Source organism: Pistacia vera, unplaced genomic scaffold, assembly GCF_008641045.1.
Source record: "Pistacia vera cultivar Batoury unplaced genomic scaffold, PisVer_v2 Contig65, whole genome shotgun sequence".
Taxonomy (NCBI): domain Eukaryota; kingdom Viridiplantae; phylum Streptophyta; class Magnoliopsida; order Sapindales; family Anacardiaceae; genus Pistacia; species Pistacia vera.
In genome coordinates this window covers 1,042,676-1,060,606 of record NW_022196501.1, presented here as the reverse complement: position 1 = coordinate 1,060,606, position 17,931 = coordinate 1,042,676, and the positions used below count along the sequence as shown (strand labels likewise).

At 36.5% G+C, this 17,931-nt stretch overlaps 1 protein-coding gene across 1 annotated transcript; it reads right to left on the bottom strand.

Moving 5' to 3' along the window:
- Positions 1-2,206: 2,206 nt before the first annotated feature.
- On the bottom strand, positions 2,207-3,036 carry LOC116111783. Its single transcript, XM_031397932.1, has 2 exons — positions 2,572-3,036; positions 2,207-2,458 (listed from the first exon to the last, which is right to left on the bottom strand). Exons 1-2 carry the CDS (start codon positions 2,951-2,953, stop codon positions 2,373-2,375), a joined length of 468 nt encoding a protein of 155 aa, XP_031253792.1. The 5' UTR covers positions 2,954-3,036; the 3' UTR covers positions 2,207-2,372.
- Between the last annotated feature and the right edge of the window lie 14,895 nt (positions 3,037-17,931).

Genomic DNA, 17,931 nt, shown 5'->3' with positions numbered 1-17,931 from the left:
GTTTAATTCCAGTAATGAATTCTTCTTCAGTTAAAGTATACACGACTTGCTTATTTGGATGATTGATGAAGACATTAATATTCATTTGATTATAGTGAAGTGGTCGAATCTAATCACGCAATTTTGCAATGACTCTTTGATATCAATTTTTGTTACTATCCTAATGCTACTAAAACAATAAATTAAAATTATAATACTACTAAAACATAAATTATAAAATAAGAAATCAAAATAATAATTCTTATAACTACATATCTATTAAGTTATAATCTCTTCATAGTAATAAATTTAGTTGATCTCAATATTATAACTATAAAGAGGTTCTACTATACATATAAAAGAAGTTGAGTTGTGCCTAGAGGTGGAAAATTTGGGACGGGTTAGGCGGGTCAACCCTAACCCGGCCCGGGAAAATGAGGGTTAAGCCCGGACCAACAAGATGGCGGTCCGGGTTGACCCTAACCCGGAAGCAACCCCCGGGCGGGCCGGGTTGCACAATGGCAACCCGCAACCCGGCGGGTTGCTATTTTGTCTCTTTTGCAAGAGACCCGGCAACCCGCCGGGTTGGTTGTGTGCAACCCGCNATTTATGTTTTAGAGTTGTTACCACATCTTCTATCTTGCGAGTATGTAATAAATCACCAGCATAAACACCTTCTAGTTGAAGCCAAAATATTTTTAGTTTCTTAAGCATGTTTAGAGCTTCTTAGCATGAAACTTTTGGTATTTCCGTACTATCATCTTCAGGATTACCTCCTTACTTTTATTGTTTAATTCCAATAATGAATTATTCTTCAGTTAAAGTATACACGACTTATTGCTTATTTGGATGATTGATGAAGACATTAATATCCATTTGATTATAGTGAAGTGGTCGAATCTAATCACTCAATTTTGCAATGACTCTTTAATATCCATTTTCGTTACTATCCTAATGCTAATAAAACAATAAATTGAAATCTTAATACTACTAAAATATGAATTATAAAATCAAAAATCAAAATAATAATTTTGGAATCAAAACAATAATTCTTGTAACTACACTTCTATTAAATTATAACCTCCTCATAGTAATAAATTTAGTTGGTCTCAATATTATAATTATAGAGAAGTTTTACTGTTCATGTAAAAGAATGTTAAGTTGTGCCTAAGAACATGATTTGCTTAACATTAGTTTATTATAATAGGAGAGATGGTAGAAAATTTGAGTGTTCAAATCTCATAACTTCAAGACACGACACGGGCCATATAATTTACATGTTATGGGCTCTTTCATAACTAGTCATCCTAGTTCTCAACTTGTCATCGGCCTATTATATGATTGGAATCAATTAAACCCAACCCAATGAATTTTGAGAGATTGATCATATGCATACATGCACGTACAATCACCCAATAAGGATGATTCGCATCAATATATGTATATATACACTTATGCGTAATACCACGCCCACAACACAATCTTATAACTTTCTTTTATAATCCTAACGTGACAATTGAATTGACAACTCTCACGTTAACTCATACCGTACTTAAAACATTAAATGACTTTAGCTAAATACGAACGGTTGTTTCTTAGGAACGAACAGTCAATGTTCTTTATGAAGAAACAACCGCTATTTCTTATGAATAAAACAATAATTCCTTATGAATAAAACAATAATTCCTTATGAATAAACGGTCGTTCATCCCTGAAGAATGATTGTTCATCTCTAAAGCACGTCCGTTCATGTTTAATCAAACCTATCAGTTGACATGGTAGTGTTATAAGAAAATGTTATGAGATTGGGTTGTAAATGTAGTATTTTTATATTCTAGAGGTTATACATACATCAAAAGTATGGAAAGTTGTTCTTCTACCCTCGACTAAATATTCGAGGTTGAGAGTTGGGAAATATTCGAGGTTGAGAGTTGGGATGGTTGGGAAAGAGAACACAGCCCATGAAATGATAAGAGTATAGTTTCTCATTTACATCTATGAAATGCATTTTACAGTAAATCAGTTAAGTTGAATATCAAAATATTGAAAATCTCAATGAAATATTAAATGAAAAGGAAAGTTTTAGGTAAAGTATCTACTGATACCTCAAATTGCGGTTTAACTCTCTTCGATCTTCAAACTTGGTGGTGTTCTTGTTCAACCATTCACTTCTTATTTTACCAAATTATCATTAAAAAAATAAATAAATAAATAAAAGAATTTGATGTTAGTGCAACGATTAATGGTCTGAGAAGAAATTATAATAAAATTTGCAGTAGAAGCTGCCTTGTCAAAATCAATAATACATTAACATCACCACATAACCAATCCAGAAACTTTGACACTAAGTAAAATGAATCAAGTATTTTACACAAAAAAACGACGCCGTTTTCTCAATCTCCTGCGGATTGCCTTACCGAACAAGCAACCACCTGCGCCCACTGCCTCAATCTCACCTTCACCGTTTCTGGATCTTCACCTATAATCACAAAAAGACAACCATTAGATCAAAATAAAACATCATAAAATTTGAACCTCACCACTTTCAAAAACTATCAAAAACAACCCTATTTTTTATGTTTGTTTGCATACCTGCATCAAAAATGGTACTAGAACTACAGGAATCGCTATCAGAAAAAATGGAGGATGTCGACGAGGACCTCGACAATCTATTACTATACTGTTTATTCACAGCACAATAAAACCCTAAAGCGGGTAAAGTATCCGATAATTTCGGATCAAGTACCGGCGAATCAGGTTCAAATCCGAAACCAAACTCGATAGACCCTTTCAACTCTTGTAAATCGTCGTCTGTAACGCTCTTGCTGCGTTGTCGACAACAATGCATTTTATAATTCCCCTTCCGCCGCTGCCACGCTTCGTCTCGCTCCGCATCGGGAGACCACGACCGCTGCTTGTACAGCGGCCTCGGCAATGTTGATGGTGGTGGCGGCGGCACGTTGAATTTCGACATAGGCCCCGCCGCCACCGCCCGTGAGTTTGTAGTGGTGGCTGTCGACGTGAGAGATTTTTCGGGTTTGTAATTTCAAATTTGTGCCTCTTCCATTTATATATATATATATATATATATATATATAGACGAGGTAAAGGTGGGCCAGGGTCGTTGGGTCTACACGTGGGACCCACTAAAATATTAATTACATTTTGCCACGTCATTTCGTTAGGCACACAACCTGGCGTTAAATAAATTTTTAATTCTAATCGCGCAAAACTCAATTAATTATTTTGATAAATTAAGAAAATGTAGCTAACTGATATCATGCCAAAATTGGGGGTGACAATAAATTTTTGCCCTAATTCTTTTTTATTTTATTTATTGACATTAAACATTATTATTTTGGTTATGATAAGTAATTATTTCATTTAATTATGATAATAAAAGTAAATTAATTCACCCTTTTTTCACTTTTTGTTTTTCAAAAGAAAAGACTGCAGAGATGGTTCTTGAAGAAAATTCAAATAAAAGTTGAATGAAAACAAGCTGGCAAAATAGGAAGAATGGGGGAGGGGGAGAAGAGAAGAGATGACTTCAAAAGTTTTAACGTGTTTCACAATCTATTCTTTGATGGATGGGTCAAGAGTTGGTGCTTCCTTTTCCAGATAAGCATTTAAATTTCTCACAAGGGGCCCTTGCCACCCTGTGTTTGCTACATTGAAAAAGAAGCATTTAAATTTCTCACAAGGGACCCCTTGGGTACACAATTTTTCTCTACCCTATTCCCTATCCNACTATGCCCAAAACTTTTTTCCTCTTTGTTTATAACAATACCTTAACAAAATATTACATGACCATGTTGTTTGTTAAAATTAGTCGGTAAAAGGAATGGTTTTGCATATTAGCAAAATCTACACTTCTCTTGGATGAAATGAGTACTGTTATGACCGCCAACCAAAAGCTATTAAAATTAATTCCTGCATTAGTAAGTTGAGAATTGGTTGGAAGTGGGATGTGTTTGCAGAGCAAAGCAACTTTTATGGCGGATCGATGCATGAATGGATATCAAGTGACATTTCCTCATTTAAGTGGGCATGTTTATTGTTAAATAAGTGAATAATCAATTAGTGTACAACTGGAGTATGTGAACTATCTTTTGAATGGAACAAATTAAATCTGTAATTTTGAACTTTTATTTCACAAATAAATAAATAGAGTAAACGGCATATTCCCACCCAAGGTTTGATGAAATCCCAAATTAGTACCACTGGTTTCATTTATTCCAGATTTTCACCTTTAAAGTAACAGTGTTATGAATTTTTAGGGTTTAGAGGGTGCAATTACTATAATGCCCTTAACCCTAAATTAATAAATTATGTTTTAACCCCTAAATTAGTAGAATTACAAAACTTACCATTTTATTTTCAAATTATATCAAAAACACCCTCGATCACTATACACCCTTGCCAGAAACAGCCTGATCTGGGCTGTTTCAGACGACGTCGAACCCCCTGGTCACCTCCATCAGCTTCCCCGTAGTCCGTCGTCCAAAACCCCTCTGGTTCCAGATTCATTTGCCCCTCCAATCGCCGGCACCGTTAGGCTTAGGGTTTCGGTGTTCTTCACCGGATTTCGGCCGATTCTGGCGGTGAAAATCCAATTGGACACCACCAATGCAACCACCGTCCCCAAATCTATAAAACCCCTATGTCCCCAGCAACAGTTTCGTCGTCTTTCGCCGGCCGAGAGTTCGTGTTCATCGACCGTTTTTCGTTGCCGTGGCTGGAGATCGGCCAGTAGAGGTGGAAAATTTGGGCCGGGTTAGGCGGGTCAACCCTAACCCGGCCCGGGAAAATGAGGGTTAAGCCCGGACCGCCAAGATGGCGGTCCGGGTTGACCCTAACCCGGTAGCAACCCCCGGGCGCGCCGGGTTGCACAATGGCAACCCGCAACCCGGCGGGTTTCTATTTTGTCTCTTTTGCAAGAGACCCGGCAACCCGCCAGGTTGGTTGTGTGCAACCCGGCGGGTTGGCCGAAAAAAAAAAAAAAATTTATTTTGTTTTTCAAATTACCTTTTTACCTTTGAAATATAACCGTTTTATAGCCGTTGAAAGGGTCTTTTTCGTCATTTCTCTTTCCCATTTTTTCCTATAAATTGGCCCTAAGTTCTCACATTTTTCTCACAACTCAAATTCTCTCATTCTCTCATATTCTCTAATCTCTAATCTCTCAATTATTCATTTATTAGTTTTTGCAATTTGCTCATATTTTAATTTTTATTAGATTTTGCAATTTTTAATTCATATTTCCAATTTTCCAAATTCCAATTTCTATACTTCAATAAGTCTAATTTTTCTTATATTATAATTTGATTGTATCAAAATTAAATTAATATTTGAAATGTTAACAAACAAAAAAATTGAATTGAATTATTGATATTAGAAAAGTTAATTAAAAACAATTATATTTATAATTATTTATTTGAAAAGTTAAATAAAAAAAAAAAACAAAAATAGGAAAATCGGGCTAACCCGGCCCAACTCGCCACCTAACCCGGCGGGTTAGGGCTGGCGGGCCAGGCTGGGCTAGCCATTTTGGAGAAAATGGCGGGCCTAACTCGGCCTGCCTTTGTTGGCGGGCGGGTTAGGCCCGGCCCGCCAAACAAAGTAACCCGCCGCGGGCCGGGTCGGGTGGGTTACTTTTCCACCTTTATCGGCTAGTGATGAGGGGTTGTGAATGATATGGTTTTGTAAAGGGGTGGATGAGGGTTCAAATGGTGGTGACAAGGGTGATTTTGGGTGGAAGAATTGCCAGAAAAGAGCGAAAAACATATGGAACGATGGCTGCTAACGTGCACCAGAGAACTGTTAGAGACGGTGGTCTGCTAACGTGCCCCGCCCATGTAAAATGACCAATTTACTCATTTACCGTTACATCAAACGTTTTTCTGTCACTTTAAAGGTGAGAATCTAGAATAAATGAAACAAGTGATACTAACTTGGGATTTCATCAAACCTTGGGTGGGAATATGTCGTTTACTCAAATAAAAATATTGAAAATTAACGAAAACTTTTTAAAGAAAATAAATTTGGTTCCATTTTATTAACAGCTTCCACAGTGTTTTTCAGTACACATGTGGTGTAAAAGACAGAATCATGTTCTGACTAATTTTTGAAGCCCTCAATTCAACAATGACTCAGACCGATAATAACAAGGTCGCTCTTACCAAAGCATTTCATTTATGCGTCCTGTCCAAATTACCAAATTCAGCACTCTATTTATTCAACTTCAAATTAATTTTTTATTTGTGAGTTGTAACCCAGTACTAGTAATATTCAGTTTTGTTCTTCAAATATGCATAATCACGATTCTCTTCCAATTGTTTATTATAAGCATCACCCGTTTTGACCGGCATGTAGCCAGGCTCTCCAGCTGGCTGGCTACACACAACACAATATCACCACTGCTCCCTTCTCGAGGGCTTTTACTCCCAATGATGTGTCAATTTTCTTTAAATAAATGAGATCCCCGGAAGATATAGATCGGGCCATAACCATAAATTATGTGATGTGCAATTTTACACCACACGCATGACGCGACTCTGATATTTGCTTAATTTTTACTAGATTCGATTGNACAATAAGGTTTTTATTGGAAAGAGAGAGAGAGAGATGATGACGATAAAGAGAGAGATATAGATTTGACCATATAAGGGCAACAGGTCCCCCATCAGACTCTGGACATTTGTCTAACTGGCTTTTGGTCTTGTCAAATTCTGCAGCCTCATGCCCAGTCAATTCACACTGTGCCATCCATCGATCCAATCCATCACCAAACCCCAGGCCAATTCCTCATTCCTCATTCTTTCCGCACCCCCAACCATCCCTGATCCCTCCTCATTCCCCATTTAAATCAAATGGGTTGTGCTGATCCGGATCAAAAAAAATTTTAGAAAAGTAAATTTACAAATTTATCATTTAGTAAAATAAAATTATTTTTGGCTCCTAAACCTTGCTTTTGGGAGAACAAACAATTTAAAACGAGAAAGAAATAATTATTACTTCCATGTTTCTAAAAATAGAAATTGAAAAGTAGGAATTTATTTGTTGTAATAATTAAATTGCTTTAAAAAGACAAAAAAACATGTAGAGTTACTCGTTTTATCTCCCAAAGTTACAAGTGTAATCCCTTATTGTAAGTACATATTTTTTCTAGCGTCAAACGTTTATCATCCAAAGTTATAAGTGTAATCCCTTATTGCAAGTGTTAGAACCGTCTGCAACACATTGATTTTTAACACATTTTCATACAAAGGTACACCTTTTATCTCATTTTTGCCAACAAATGAATATGCTAGTTCATATTGTGATAAAATAGCTTCGAGATAAAAAAAATGTTTTTTGTAATTGATCTAGATGTTGTGTGTGGATAAAATAGATAGAGTTGGATAATAAATGTTTTACGTACATTGATATGAATGTTGTGTGGATAAAAAAATATTTTTTATGTATTGATTTGAATGTTGTGTGGATAAAATAGAGAGAACTGTAAAAATAAAAATGTTTTCTCTATATCAATGTTTTATGTATATATGTTCTGAATATTGATAACAAAGTATTTTTTTCTTAAATACTCTTAATCACCTTAAATCATGATTATATATATCTATATATACAATATTATGTGGATAAAGTCTTGCCTATAATGTTTTAATATATATTTATACAAGTAATCAAATATAAAGTCTCGTATAGAATGTAAGGGTGGCAAAATCCGATGAACCGAACTGTTTCGGTTATTTTTTAACTGAACCAGATAACCGGTTCAAAGAAAAGTAAAACCGAAACTGAATCGATTTTTCTTATAAACCGGTTTCTAACCAAACTAAATAATCGGTTTGGTTAACCGGTTTTAAACCGGTTGTTTTCCCCAAATTCATAAAAACAATTTAAAAGAATAGTTAATGAATCTTACCTCCATGAATATAATAGCAAATCAATAATTCCCCTGATTCCAAAGACATCTTACAACCGAAATTAAAGATTAAACTTGTTACCCACCAAATCAATATAAAACAATTCACTTCCTTATACAACAACTTGTTAACAAGATGAATGAAATTTCATCCAGTAAATATTTTTAATATATCACTATGTTATCCGGATCCAACGAACATTTTTGAAATCAAATTAAGAGATTATCATATGTTTTTATTTTGTTTGAACCAGCTAGAGCCTAGAAGAGCTTAAATATAATACAAGTGTGCACTCTCATAAAGGTATTTAATATAAAGAGACATAATATATCGATCTGAAATTTTTGTAGAAAGTCAAAAGAGTGAAGCCTTTGTCTACGTTGGTAATGTTAAAAGCTGCTTTGCTTGTTTAGTGTTGTATCTTTCTTTATTAATTAGACTTAAATATCTTTCCTGCTAGTAGCTGGCTAGGAACAGATGAACTGATCATCATCTCACCCTTTACGTTTCATAAATTCTTTTGGGAGCAATTGCACCAATTGTATAAGAGGCAGCTGATTTTCTTTTGTCTTTCACCAACTGAGGAATGTCGAAGAAGATTAATTTAGGTCTCTTCTCTCAAGTCCCAATTAGACCTTTTTTGAACCCCTTCATGGTGTTATGATCTTAGTATCTTAGGTCGAATGATCATGAGTTCAGCTTTGGATTTATAAGGGTATGCACATCACATAATAGATTAATCTATATATGCTGATAAAAATGGATAAAGATTACATGAAAATGTACACAAATATCTATAATTTTGAAGCAATTTGACTCTCTTTGTAAATTGTGTTGATGCCTGATGGAGGTATCAATAATCAGGGATCCCTTATTTCAAGGTGGGAGGCAAAAGGGAGGGGATGCATGAAAGAGAGAAAGAGATATGAGGCTGTGGCTGGCTGAGGCTGGCTGCTGGCTACTGAGACAGTACCTGATGTTGCAGCTTGCAGGGGGTGAAACAGATAAAATTAAAAAGTTGGAAGGACAGATATAATTCAGAGAGAAAGACAATGCGTATTGTCTCAGCTACGACCCGAACGTGATCTTTTGAAAATATATGGAGAAATTTTTAAACATTAATTCATTCATTGCTTCCTTCAAAAAGTCAGTCAGTCGCCTTTCTCTCTTCTCTTCATCTGTTGTGTGTCTGTGAACAATATAATCTGCATGCATCGGCCGGCTTCATTTTACAGACATTAATGACGGACTCCTCTGTTAAGTCTGTATTACTTGTTTGTTAAAAATATGTACATAGACTTCTGCATGAAGTTTCATGCCATGGAATTGCAGCATTTAAACTTGAAACACCTTATAATATATAATATAAATGAACCAGCTGCTGAAAGGGATCATGCATTTGAATTGGGATCAGTTCATAATGTTCCCCATTCCTTCTGTCTCATGGTCTATTAGAGAATCTAATTACAAAGCACAAACAACAGGTTCAAATGTTGAATATGCAAGCTCCAATTCTGATTTCTCTTAATTGCCTTTCTCAATTCTGATAATTGATAATGTATATTGAATTTTTCCTCAGTCTATATATCAACTTCGCCATAGCTAATTAATAATCTCTTAAATGCAGCTTTCATTGACTCAACCAACATGGTCCAAATGCATTTTATGAAGTAATTCTATGCATCATAAACGATAAAAACTGTCTCAATTTCACCAATATAAAAAATTACAAAATAATCTAAATATATTCCATAGTCTTACACACACATAGCAAAGTCCGACCCCCACTACATTCTAGTTAATTTTCACCCTAGCTATAAAGTAATTAGTTCAAGTAAAAAGTACTCTCCATTGCCTCAGTTAATTAATTCTTCAATGGCAGAAATTCAAAGAACTGGTAAGGTGTCAAGTTGGCATCAATATCAGCAGCCGACACATTGGTTCCCTTTTCTAAATTGTTTTCACTGTCGTCCCCACTTCGAAGAGGAAACAATTGAAGTGTTTGTGACCCTCCACAGCCATCTTCTTCTGCATTTGTAAGAGCGTTTAAGTGGTTAAAGCCATGGCCATATTCTCTGCAGCTTGGAGCAATAAAAATGTTGAGGTCCCGAGTTTTAAAGAACTGTTTCGTTGGGTCCAAAGTTCTTATTGCTGCTGCTGCTGGGATTTTATTAGTAGAAGAAGTGTTTATGGGAGGAGAAGAAGAAGGACAAGACAACTGCATCATCTGCCACGTGGCATTCCTTTCTACAAAGCTTCTTCTTTGATGTAATTCCTCTTCTTCCAATTGAATCCATCCACATCCTCCTCCTCCTGCTCTACATTCTGCCAATGCTGCTGCTTTTGCAGCTCTTTGTATTGAAACTGGTTCCTGATTATATAAAAAAGTCCATGCATGCAAAATATTAACTCTTCACGCTACATAAAACAAGTGCGATTTATGTTGCAACAAGATACACAGAAGACTTTTTAATCGACATTAATATATACTTTACTGACACTATCTCGTAACATTAAAACCTGAACTGTAAAAATAAAATGTAGATGAATTCGCAAAATAGAATGCTTGTATACTTGCAGTGTTTAAAGTTTAAAATCCAAGTTTCTCTTTAAAAATTTTTTAAACCTATACATGTGAGTCAGAGTGAGAAGAGAAATTGGGTGCAAAAACTAATAAATGATTAATTGAGAGATTAGAGATTAGAGAATATGAGAGAATGAGAGAATTTGAGTTGTGAGAAAAATGTGAGAGTTTAGGCTCAATGTATAGGAAAAAATGGGAAAGAAAAATGACGAAAAAGACCCCTCAAACGGCTATATTTCAAGGGTAAATGGGTAATTTGAAAAATAAAATAATTTTTTTTATTTTTTTTTATTTTTTTGGGCCAACCCGGCGGGTTGGCTGTTGCAACCCGGCGGGTTGCCGGGTCTCTTGCAAAAGAGACAAAACAGCAACTCGTCGGGTTGCGGGTTGCCATTGTGCAACCCGGCCTGCCCGTGGTTTACTGTCGGGTTAGGGTCAATCTGGACCGCCAATCCCGGGCTAGGGTCAACCCAGATCACTATCTTGGCGGTCTAGGTTTAACCAGCATTTTTCCGGGCCAGGTTAGGGTTGACCCGCCTAACCTAGCCCAAATTTTCCACCTCTACTCAAAACTTATAACTAGACTTTTAAAATAAAAAAACAAACATATCTATCCACATAGTTTTGTGGTGCTGGACAGAATAGAGGAGCAGAGGTTTGAGGGGAGTATGACTAGGAATGATGGTAGGGGGGACAATAGTAGTGGCGGAAAATGAGGTGTTGATAAGGATGCATTGAGGAAGGGGGTGGACCTCGGGTTAGAGGACAACGGTAGGGAATTTGTGGGGGAGAATTTTGTGCCCGGGACAAGATAGTAATAAGGAGAAGGTTAAGAACCTTGTGTTTAGTAAATGGGCTATGGTTGATAACTATTTGGATAGTAGTAGGGGGAGAATATGAGTTGGGTGGGATGAAGAATTAGTAAAGGTTTATGTCCTTTGGAGTTCCGTCCAAGCCATTCATTGCCGAGTTGAAGTTCCCAAGTCCAATACCATTTTTTTTTTTTGTTCTTTTGTTTATGGACTGAATAGTCCGGTAGAAAGAAGAGACCTTTGGCATGATTTGGAACATAAAGCAAGCTTATTTAGCTAAGGATCGTGGGTTATTATGGGAGATTTTAATACCATAAGAAATTTAAGGGAAAAAGTGGGTGGATCCCTTAGTTGGAGGCCGTTTTGTGGGGACTTTCAGGAGGTGTGTAAGGCGACTGAAATTGAGGATGTTAGATATGTTGGGGATTTTTTCACTTGGGAAAATAGAGGGGAAAGTAATAGGAGGATTTGGTGCAAGCTTGACCGTGTTTTGGCTAATGAGAAGTGGGGGCTTTCTTTTCCTTCTTCTTATGCTACTTTCCTTTCTTCGGGCATTTGGATCATAGTCCTATGGTGCTTGATTGTTGGTTAGGTTCTCTTGGTAGGAAAACCCCCTTTAAATTATTTAATTTTGTGCAGACCATGAGTCCTTTATTCCCATTGTTGAGAATGTGTGGGAGATGGAGGTAAGGGGCAATCCAATGTTTCTGTTGGTGTCTAATCTCAAGGCTCTTAAGAATGAACTTAAAGGGATTAGTGTGAAAGAATTCTAGAATATATCGAAGAGAGTTAAAGGAGCTACGAAAAATCTTCATGCCACCTAAAAGAAACTAGCTGAAGATCCCTTTAATGATGATTGTATCCGAGAGGAAATAGAGAGTGCATCTAAGCTATTCAAGTTACCCAAGGCCGAGGAGTCTCTTGCCAAGCAAAAATCAAGGATCAAATGGTTGAGGGAAGGTGATTTGAACACTTCGTATTTCTTTAAGGCGATTTTGGGAAAAAGAAATCGAAATAAGATTGTACAATTATTGCGTTAGTCCCCAAAGGTGAAAACCCTTCTTCATGTAGTGACTTTAGGCCTATATCATGTTGCAATACGGTGCGCAGGTGCATTTCAAAAATAATGGCTAATATAATCAAAGAGGTGCTGCCCAAGTTTACTAACAAAGCCCAAGTAGCCTTTGTAGGAGGTAGGAAGATTGAGGACAATGTTCTTCTTAGCCTAGAATTGCTCCACCATTACGATAGGGATTTCACTAAGGCAAAGAGATCTGCCATAAAAGTGGATCTTATGAAGGCATATGACTCGGCTAGATGGATTTTTTTCTTAAAGGTGCTTAATCTTTTTGGTTTTCTTGAGGTGTTTATTGGTTAGGTGGAAGAATGCATTAAAACCCTGAGTTCTCTATTGCCATTAATGGGAAACTAGTGGGGCTCTTTGAAGGAACTAGAGGGATTAGGCAAGGAAATCCCATCTCCCCATATCTTTTTGTTATCTCCATGGAAATCCTCTCAAGGTTAGTTAATAAGGTGGCAGTCAAGAATGATTTCAAGCACCATTGAAGATGTAAGAGTTTAAATCTAACCATCTTTCTTTTGCAGATGATTTGATGATATTTTGCCATGCCAACAAGATGTCTTTTACTCACTTGAAGAATGTTTTGGGGATGTTCACTTGGTGGGCTGACCTAAAAGCAAACCATTCCAAAGTAATATCTTCTTTCCGGAATCATAGATAATGAGAAGAGTGAGCTTTTGCAGGTTTTTGGGTTTGAAGAGGGCAAGCTTCCAATGAAGTACTTAGGAGTCCCAGTCATTACCAAGAAGTTAAGGTACGCTAAATGCAAACCGTTGTTGGACAAGATTTTGGCTAAAATCACCTCTTGGAAAAGAGAGTTTCTCTCTTATGAGGGTAAGATTACTCTTATAAAATTTGTCCTTTCTAGTATCCAAGTTTATTGGTCTTCTATCTTCGTTCTCCCTTCTAAAATTCATAGGAGAAGCCAGCTTGAGAGCCTTCCTTTGGCGGGTTTGGAAATTAAAAAAAAAAAAAAAGTCAAAGGTTGGTTGGGAGGAAGTGTGTGTGCCAAGAAAGGAATGAGGATTGGGTATCCTTAGAAGCAAAGAATGGAACAAAATGGTAATGATAAGACACCTTTGGAATGTGACTTAAACTCAAAGTGCTTCTGGATGGGTTGAATGGGTAAAGGAATACTACTTACAGTAGAAAAGTATTTTGGAAGTTCTAATACTGGGCAATGCTTCGTGGGCTTGGAAGAGTATCTTGAAATTAAGAGAAGCTGTTAGAGATAAGATCCAATATGTTATCGGCAATGGAGAGAAAACATATTTATGGCACGAAAATTGGTACCCAAGAGGTCCTCTTATTGAGAGATATGGCAATAAGATTATTTATGACTCGAGGCTCTCTCATCATGCTAGGGTAAGTGAGGTTTGGGATGGAACAAGGTGGAATTGGCTAACGACAAACTCCATTGCACTTCTAGAAGTCAAGAACTCAATGAATACTATCCATATGGGCATTGAAGATAAGTTTAAATAGAAGCCACATCCATTGGGTTCATTTAGCATCAAATCGGCATGGGAGGCAATTCAGGTTCATAAGTCTAAGGTGGAGTGGCATCATATTCTAAGGTATATGAGGCAATTAAGAGGCATTCTTTCATTTTGTGGATGGCCGTCAAGGACTGTTTGCAAACAAAGGATAAACTTGTAAGTTATGGAGTGATCTCCATTAGGACTTGTTGTTTTGTAATGGGAATTTGGAAATCCTTTATCACCTCTTCTTCTCCTGCTCATTTACTAGGAATATTTGGGACCGATTATTGGGCATGTGTTCTTTGGGTTACACCAATCGGCCTTGGCATGAGTACATAAGTCACCTTTCTAGAAGATGGAAAACTAAGAAGCTTAAGGTTTATTACATATGGAGGGAAAGAAACAATAGACATTTTGGGAAGGATTGTCAAGATGCTACCTCTTTGTTCATGCTTATTAAAAGGGTGGTTAGGGAGAGGACTATAGAGTTTACAAACTTGAAGGAAACCACTAATAGCTCTCGGCCTGCTCACTCAATGAGGCTTCCAATGACCGTTTTTAAAAATCCAATAAGTAGATATAATATCACCTTTGCTAAAACAGCCTAGTTATATAAAACTTTAATTTATAGCAAAATCACCCCCACCCACCCCAAGCCATTACCGGTAGCCAGCCATGTCCACATGCCACCACTGGCAGTCGACGTGGCAAAGCCATTTCCGGCCATGGATTTCATGACTACATAGAAACAGCCAGATCTAGACGTTTCGGGCATCGATCACAAATCCATGGTCGAAAACAGCCTTATCGATGCACGATCAGCCAGATCTCGCCAGTCGTGCACTGTTATGGCAACTGCCACCGACGGCTAGCGGTGGTCTTAGATGGATGGGGGTATTTTACGAACTTTTAAACTTTTTTGTGGCTGAGGTGTTTTAGCTAATTTCTCAAATGTAGGGAGGCTAGGTAATTGTTATTTGGTAGATTTTTTTTAGGGCAATTGTGTCCGAAATACTATTTAATTAAGGGCCAAATAGATATAAAAATCAGATTACCTAGGTAATCTTTTAATAACATCCCATGGGGAGGGTATTTGATTACCCCCTACATTACCAACAGTAAAACACTATTTGCAATAAAAAATACCTGTAATATTTTATTACTTGCAAACCAAACAATAGAATCTTGCAAAATAAATGAAGATTACCCTTGTTATCTTATATGACCCTGATCTAAATGCACCTTTAATGGGAAGATAGATTATCTTGAAGATTATTAGGAATGTTATATTAAATGTGTTTGGTTGGATTGGAATATATTAGTGGGTATGTTATACTACTATGATTGGTTGGTAGTGCTAGTGTATGCCCAAGGAACCAATTGTATTGTCGCTTCCAGGATATTATTTCTTGTAAATATTTCTTATTAATAAAAGAAAGAGTTCTTATTTTTCACATGTTTGTTGACTGCTTCGTTTATATATATATATTACATGTGAAATGTCTAGATGATGCGGATCTTCAAAAGATTAAATCATCAAAATATTCCCTATGTAAGTAATGTTAATTGGGCAATAACATTGCATAGTAGACATGCTGAATGTCTCCATTGATTATCATGTGATGGTATTAATGTGGGTGATTATAAGAGCTATGTCACTAGGGCATTAACATGGATAAACGATTAGTGAACTATTGATTGAATATGACCGATTACAATGAATCACATGGATATTTAGAATGTGGTCAATGATACATTGTAGGATCCTACTAGTGTATCATTGATCCTTATACCTGAGATGTCACGGTTGGATTTGACATAGGATGCGTATGGTTTATATGGTGTATAAGCATGAGACTAGTCATGTCTTATGCAAGAAGCTAGTTTGGTCATATGTTATTCATATGTGAGGACAAGTGATGGTTAAGATATGATCCATTGACTCGAAATAGTTTGATCTCGAGTTCTCAATCGAATGTCAATAAACATTGGAAAAAGTAAATCTCTGGCCAGAGTATATAAAGATGTCATATGAAAAGTAGTTTCATGATGACACATTACATTGTATTGATTGATGATTTGATTAAAGATTAAGTTAAGGGTTTTGACATACCATGAACCATTCTTCATCGGGATTGGACGCAGAGGGATTTTACTACACGATATGTATGACTTGGAAATAGGTTTATTGGAGTGTAACTTCGTTATGGCTAAGGGATTATGGAGCATTGTTAGATGCCTAGCATAATCGATGGGAGTTTCATTCATAAAGAGTTATGACGAAACATATCGGAATACGATATTAGGCCCATGACTGTCATAGTGAACCTAAGTGGCGACACCATAAAAAACCAAGTATGAGAAGAGATGGTAATACATAAAGTTAAAGGTTATCGATGGTCGGATGTAAATGTGTGCATTTGAATTTATGTATTGGTGAGAAATGATTATCCATGGAAAGCTAGCCTTACCAAAGGTAATATGATATTTTGGTCATTATTGAATTAGATTCAATAATGGGATAATATATATATACTGGATTAGATTCAATAATGGGTTGATATATTTATATAATTACTAAATTGGATTCAAATATGGGTTAAATATATAATGGGATAATGATGTGTGCCTTCGTTATAAATTGGTTTAAACCATGGGTTAACTTTTAATTTGAAATAAGTTCAAGGGACCCAAAAGTTTCAAAAATTGAAAAATGGCCCAAGCATATAAATACATCATTATCGCCACTTTTAACCTAATTTTTTATTTTGAAAAAGATCTCACCCTTTAGTAAAAATCAGCCATCTCTTTCTCTCTTGGTGGTGGACTTTTACTTGGAGAATTCTTCATCTTTTTGGAGATCTCTCACTTCCATTGAAGGCTTCAAGTGTTGTTTGGCTTCAAAAGGTAATTTTTCAACCCTAACTTTGTCAAGTAAGATGCCATATCCATCCTTATTCATATTTATCATGTTTTTGTTCATGTATTCATCAATTTCATCTCAAACAACATAGACTCTTTCAATGGTATTAGAGCTTAATATTATATCTATGCTTATATGTTCATTTTTTAGTGAAAAATTGAATAAAAATTGTTGTTGAATAAGGGGTATAATTTGGCCAACACATATGTTGTTATTGTTGAATATTTTGGTTGTTCTTGATCTTGAATATGTGATGTTCATGATTGATGGCATGTAGACATTGCAAAACAGGCAGGTAGGCCGGGTATGGATTAGGTCCAAAAGGTGCAGATGTATTTTGGACCCGCACCCTACTTTATATGAGTACGGGTGGACCCACAGGTACCTGTACTGTTCACTTTAGTTTTTAATTTTTACAATTAAACCCCCATAATTTATACATTTTTCATTTTTTATAATCATACCCTATTCACCCAAACAACCTCTATCCAACCCACCAAACAGCCTCTAATCTATTCACTAAACAACCCTTATCCTACTCACCAAACAACCCCCTCCTTGTCCCCAACACACTCCAAGAACACCATTCGATATCAAGCCTTTAACGCCATCACATATCACTATTCACTACTGCCATCAACCTCCATTTCAATCACCATCATCATTCCTCATCTCTCAAACACTTCAAATTCAAAAGCAAGAAACCCAAATAAAATAATCAAATACACAAATCCCATACCAACACCACCACTGTCACAATCATCATCCACCATCCGTGGCTTGAAGTCATTGCCTTCGCATTGTTTGAAGCAACGACAATGCCCTTGCTTCAAGTCGTTGTCGTGGTCTCGCTTGAAGTACGGTGACAGCTTTTGAAGGTGGGATTTGGGTGAGCGATGGGGTTGCTAACGGGTAAGGGGAGTGGAAGGGAAAGTAGTGGGGGAAGGTAGGTTTCAACTTTGATTTTTTAGTTTTGTGATATTTAGTTAGTGAAAATGAGCAATAGCTTGCTTTTGAGGATTCTCGATGACAACAAGCTGATCGGACCCAATTTTAATAATTGGTTAAGGAATTTGAGAATCATTCTCAATTCGGAAAAGGTTGGGTATGTCTTGGAAACACCCCTTCCACTTTCTTTGC

Bases quoted from the DNA above. Each gene is read 5' to 3' on its own strand.
- LOC116111783 (XM_031397932.1), bottom strand. From the start codon at position 2,953: ATGTCGAAATTCAACGTGCCGCCGCCACCACCATCAACATTGCCGAGG. The intron at 2,459-2,571 runs GTATGCAAACAA...TTGTGATTATAG, and splicing joins TAGTACCATTTTTGATGCAG to GTGAAGATCCAGAAACGGTG.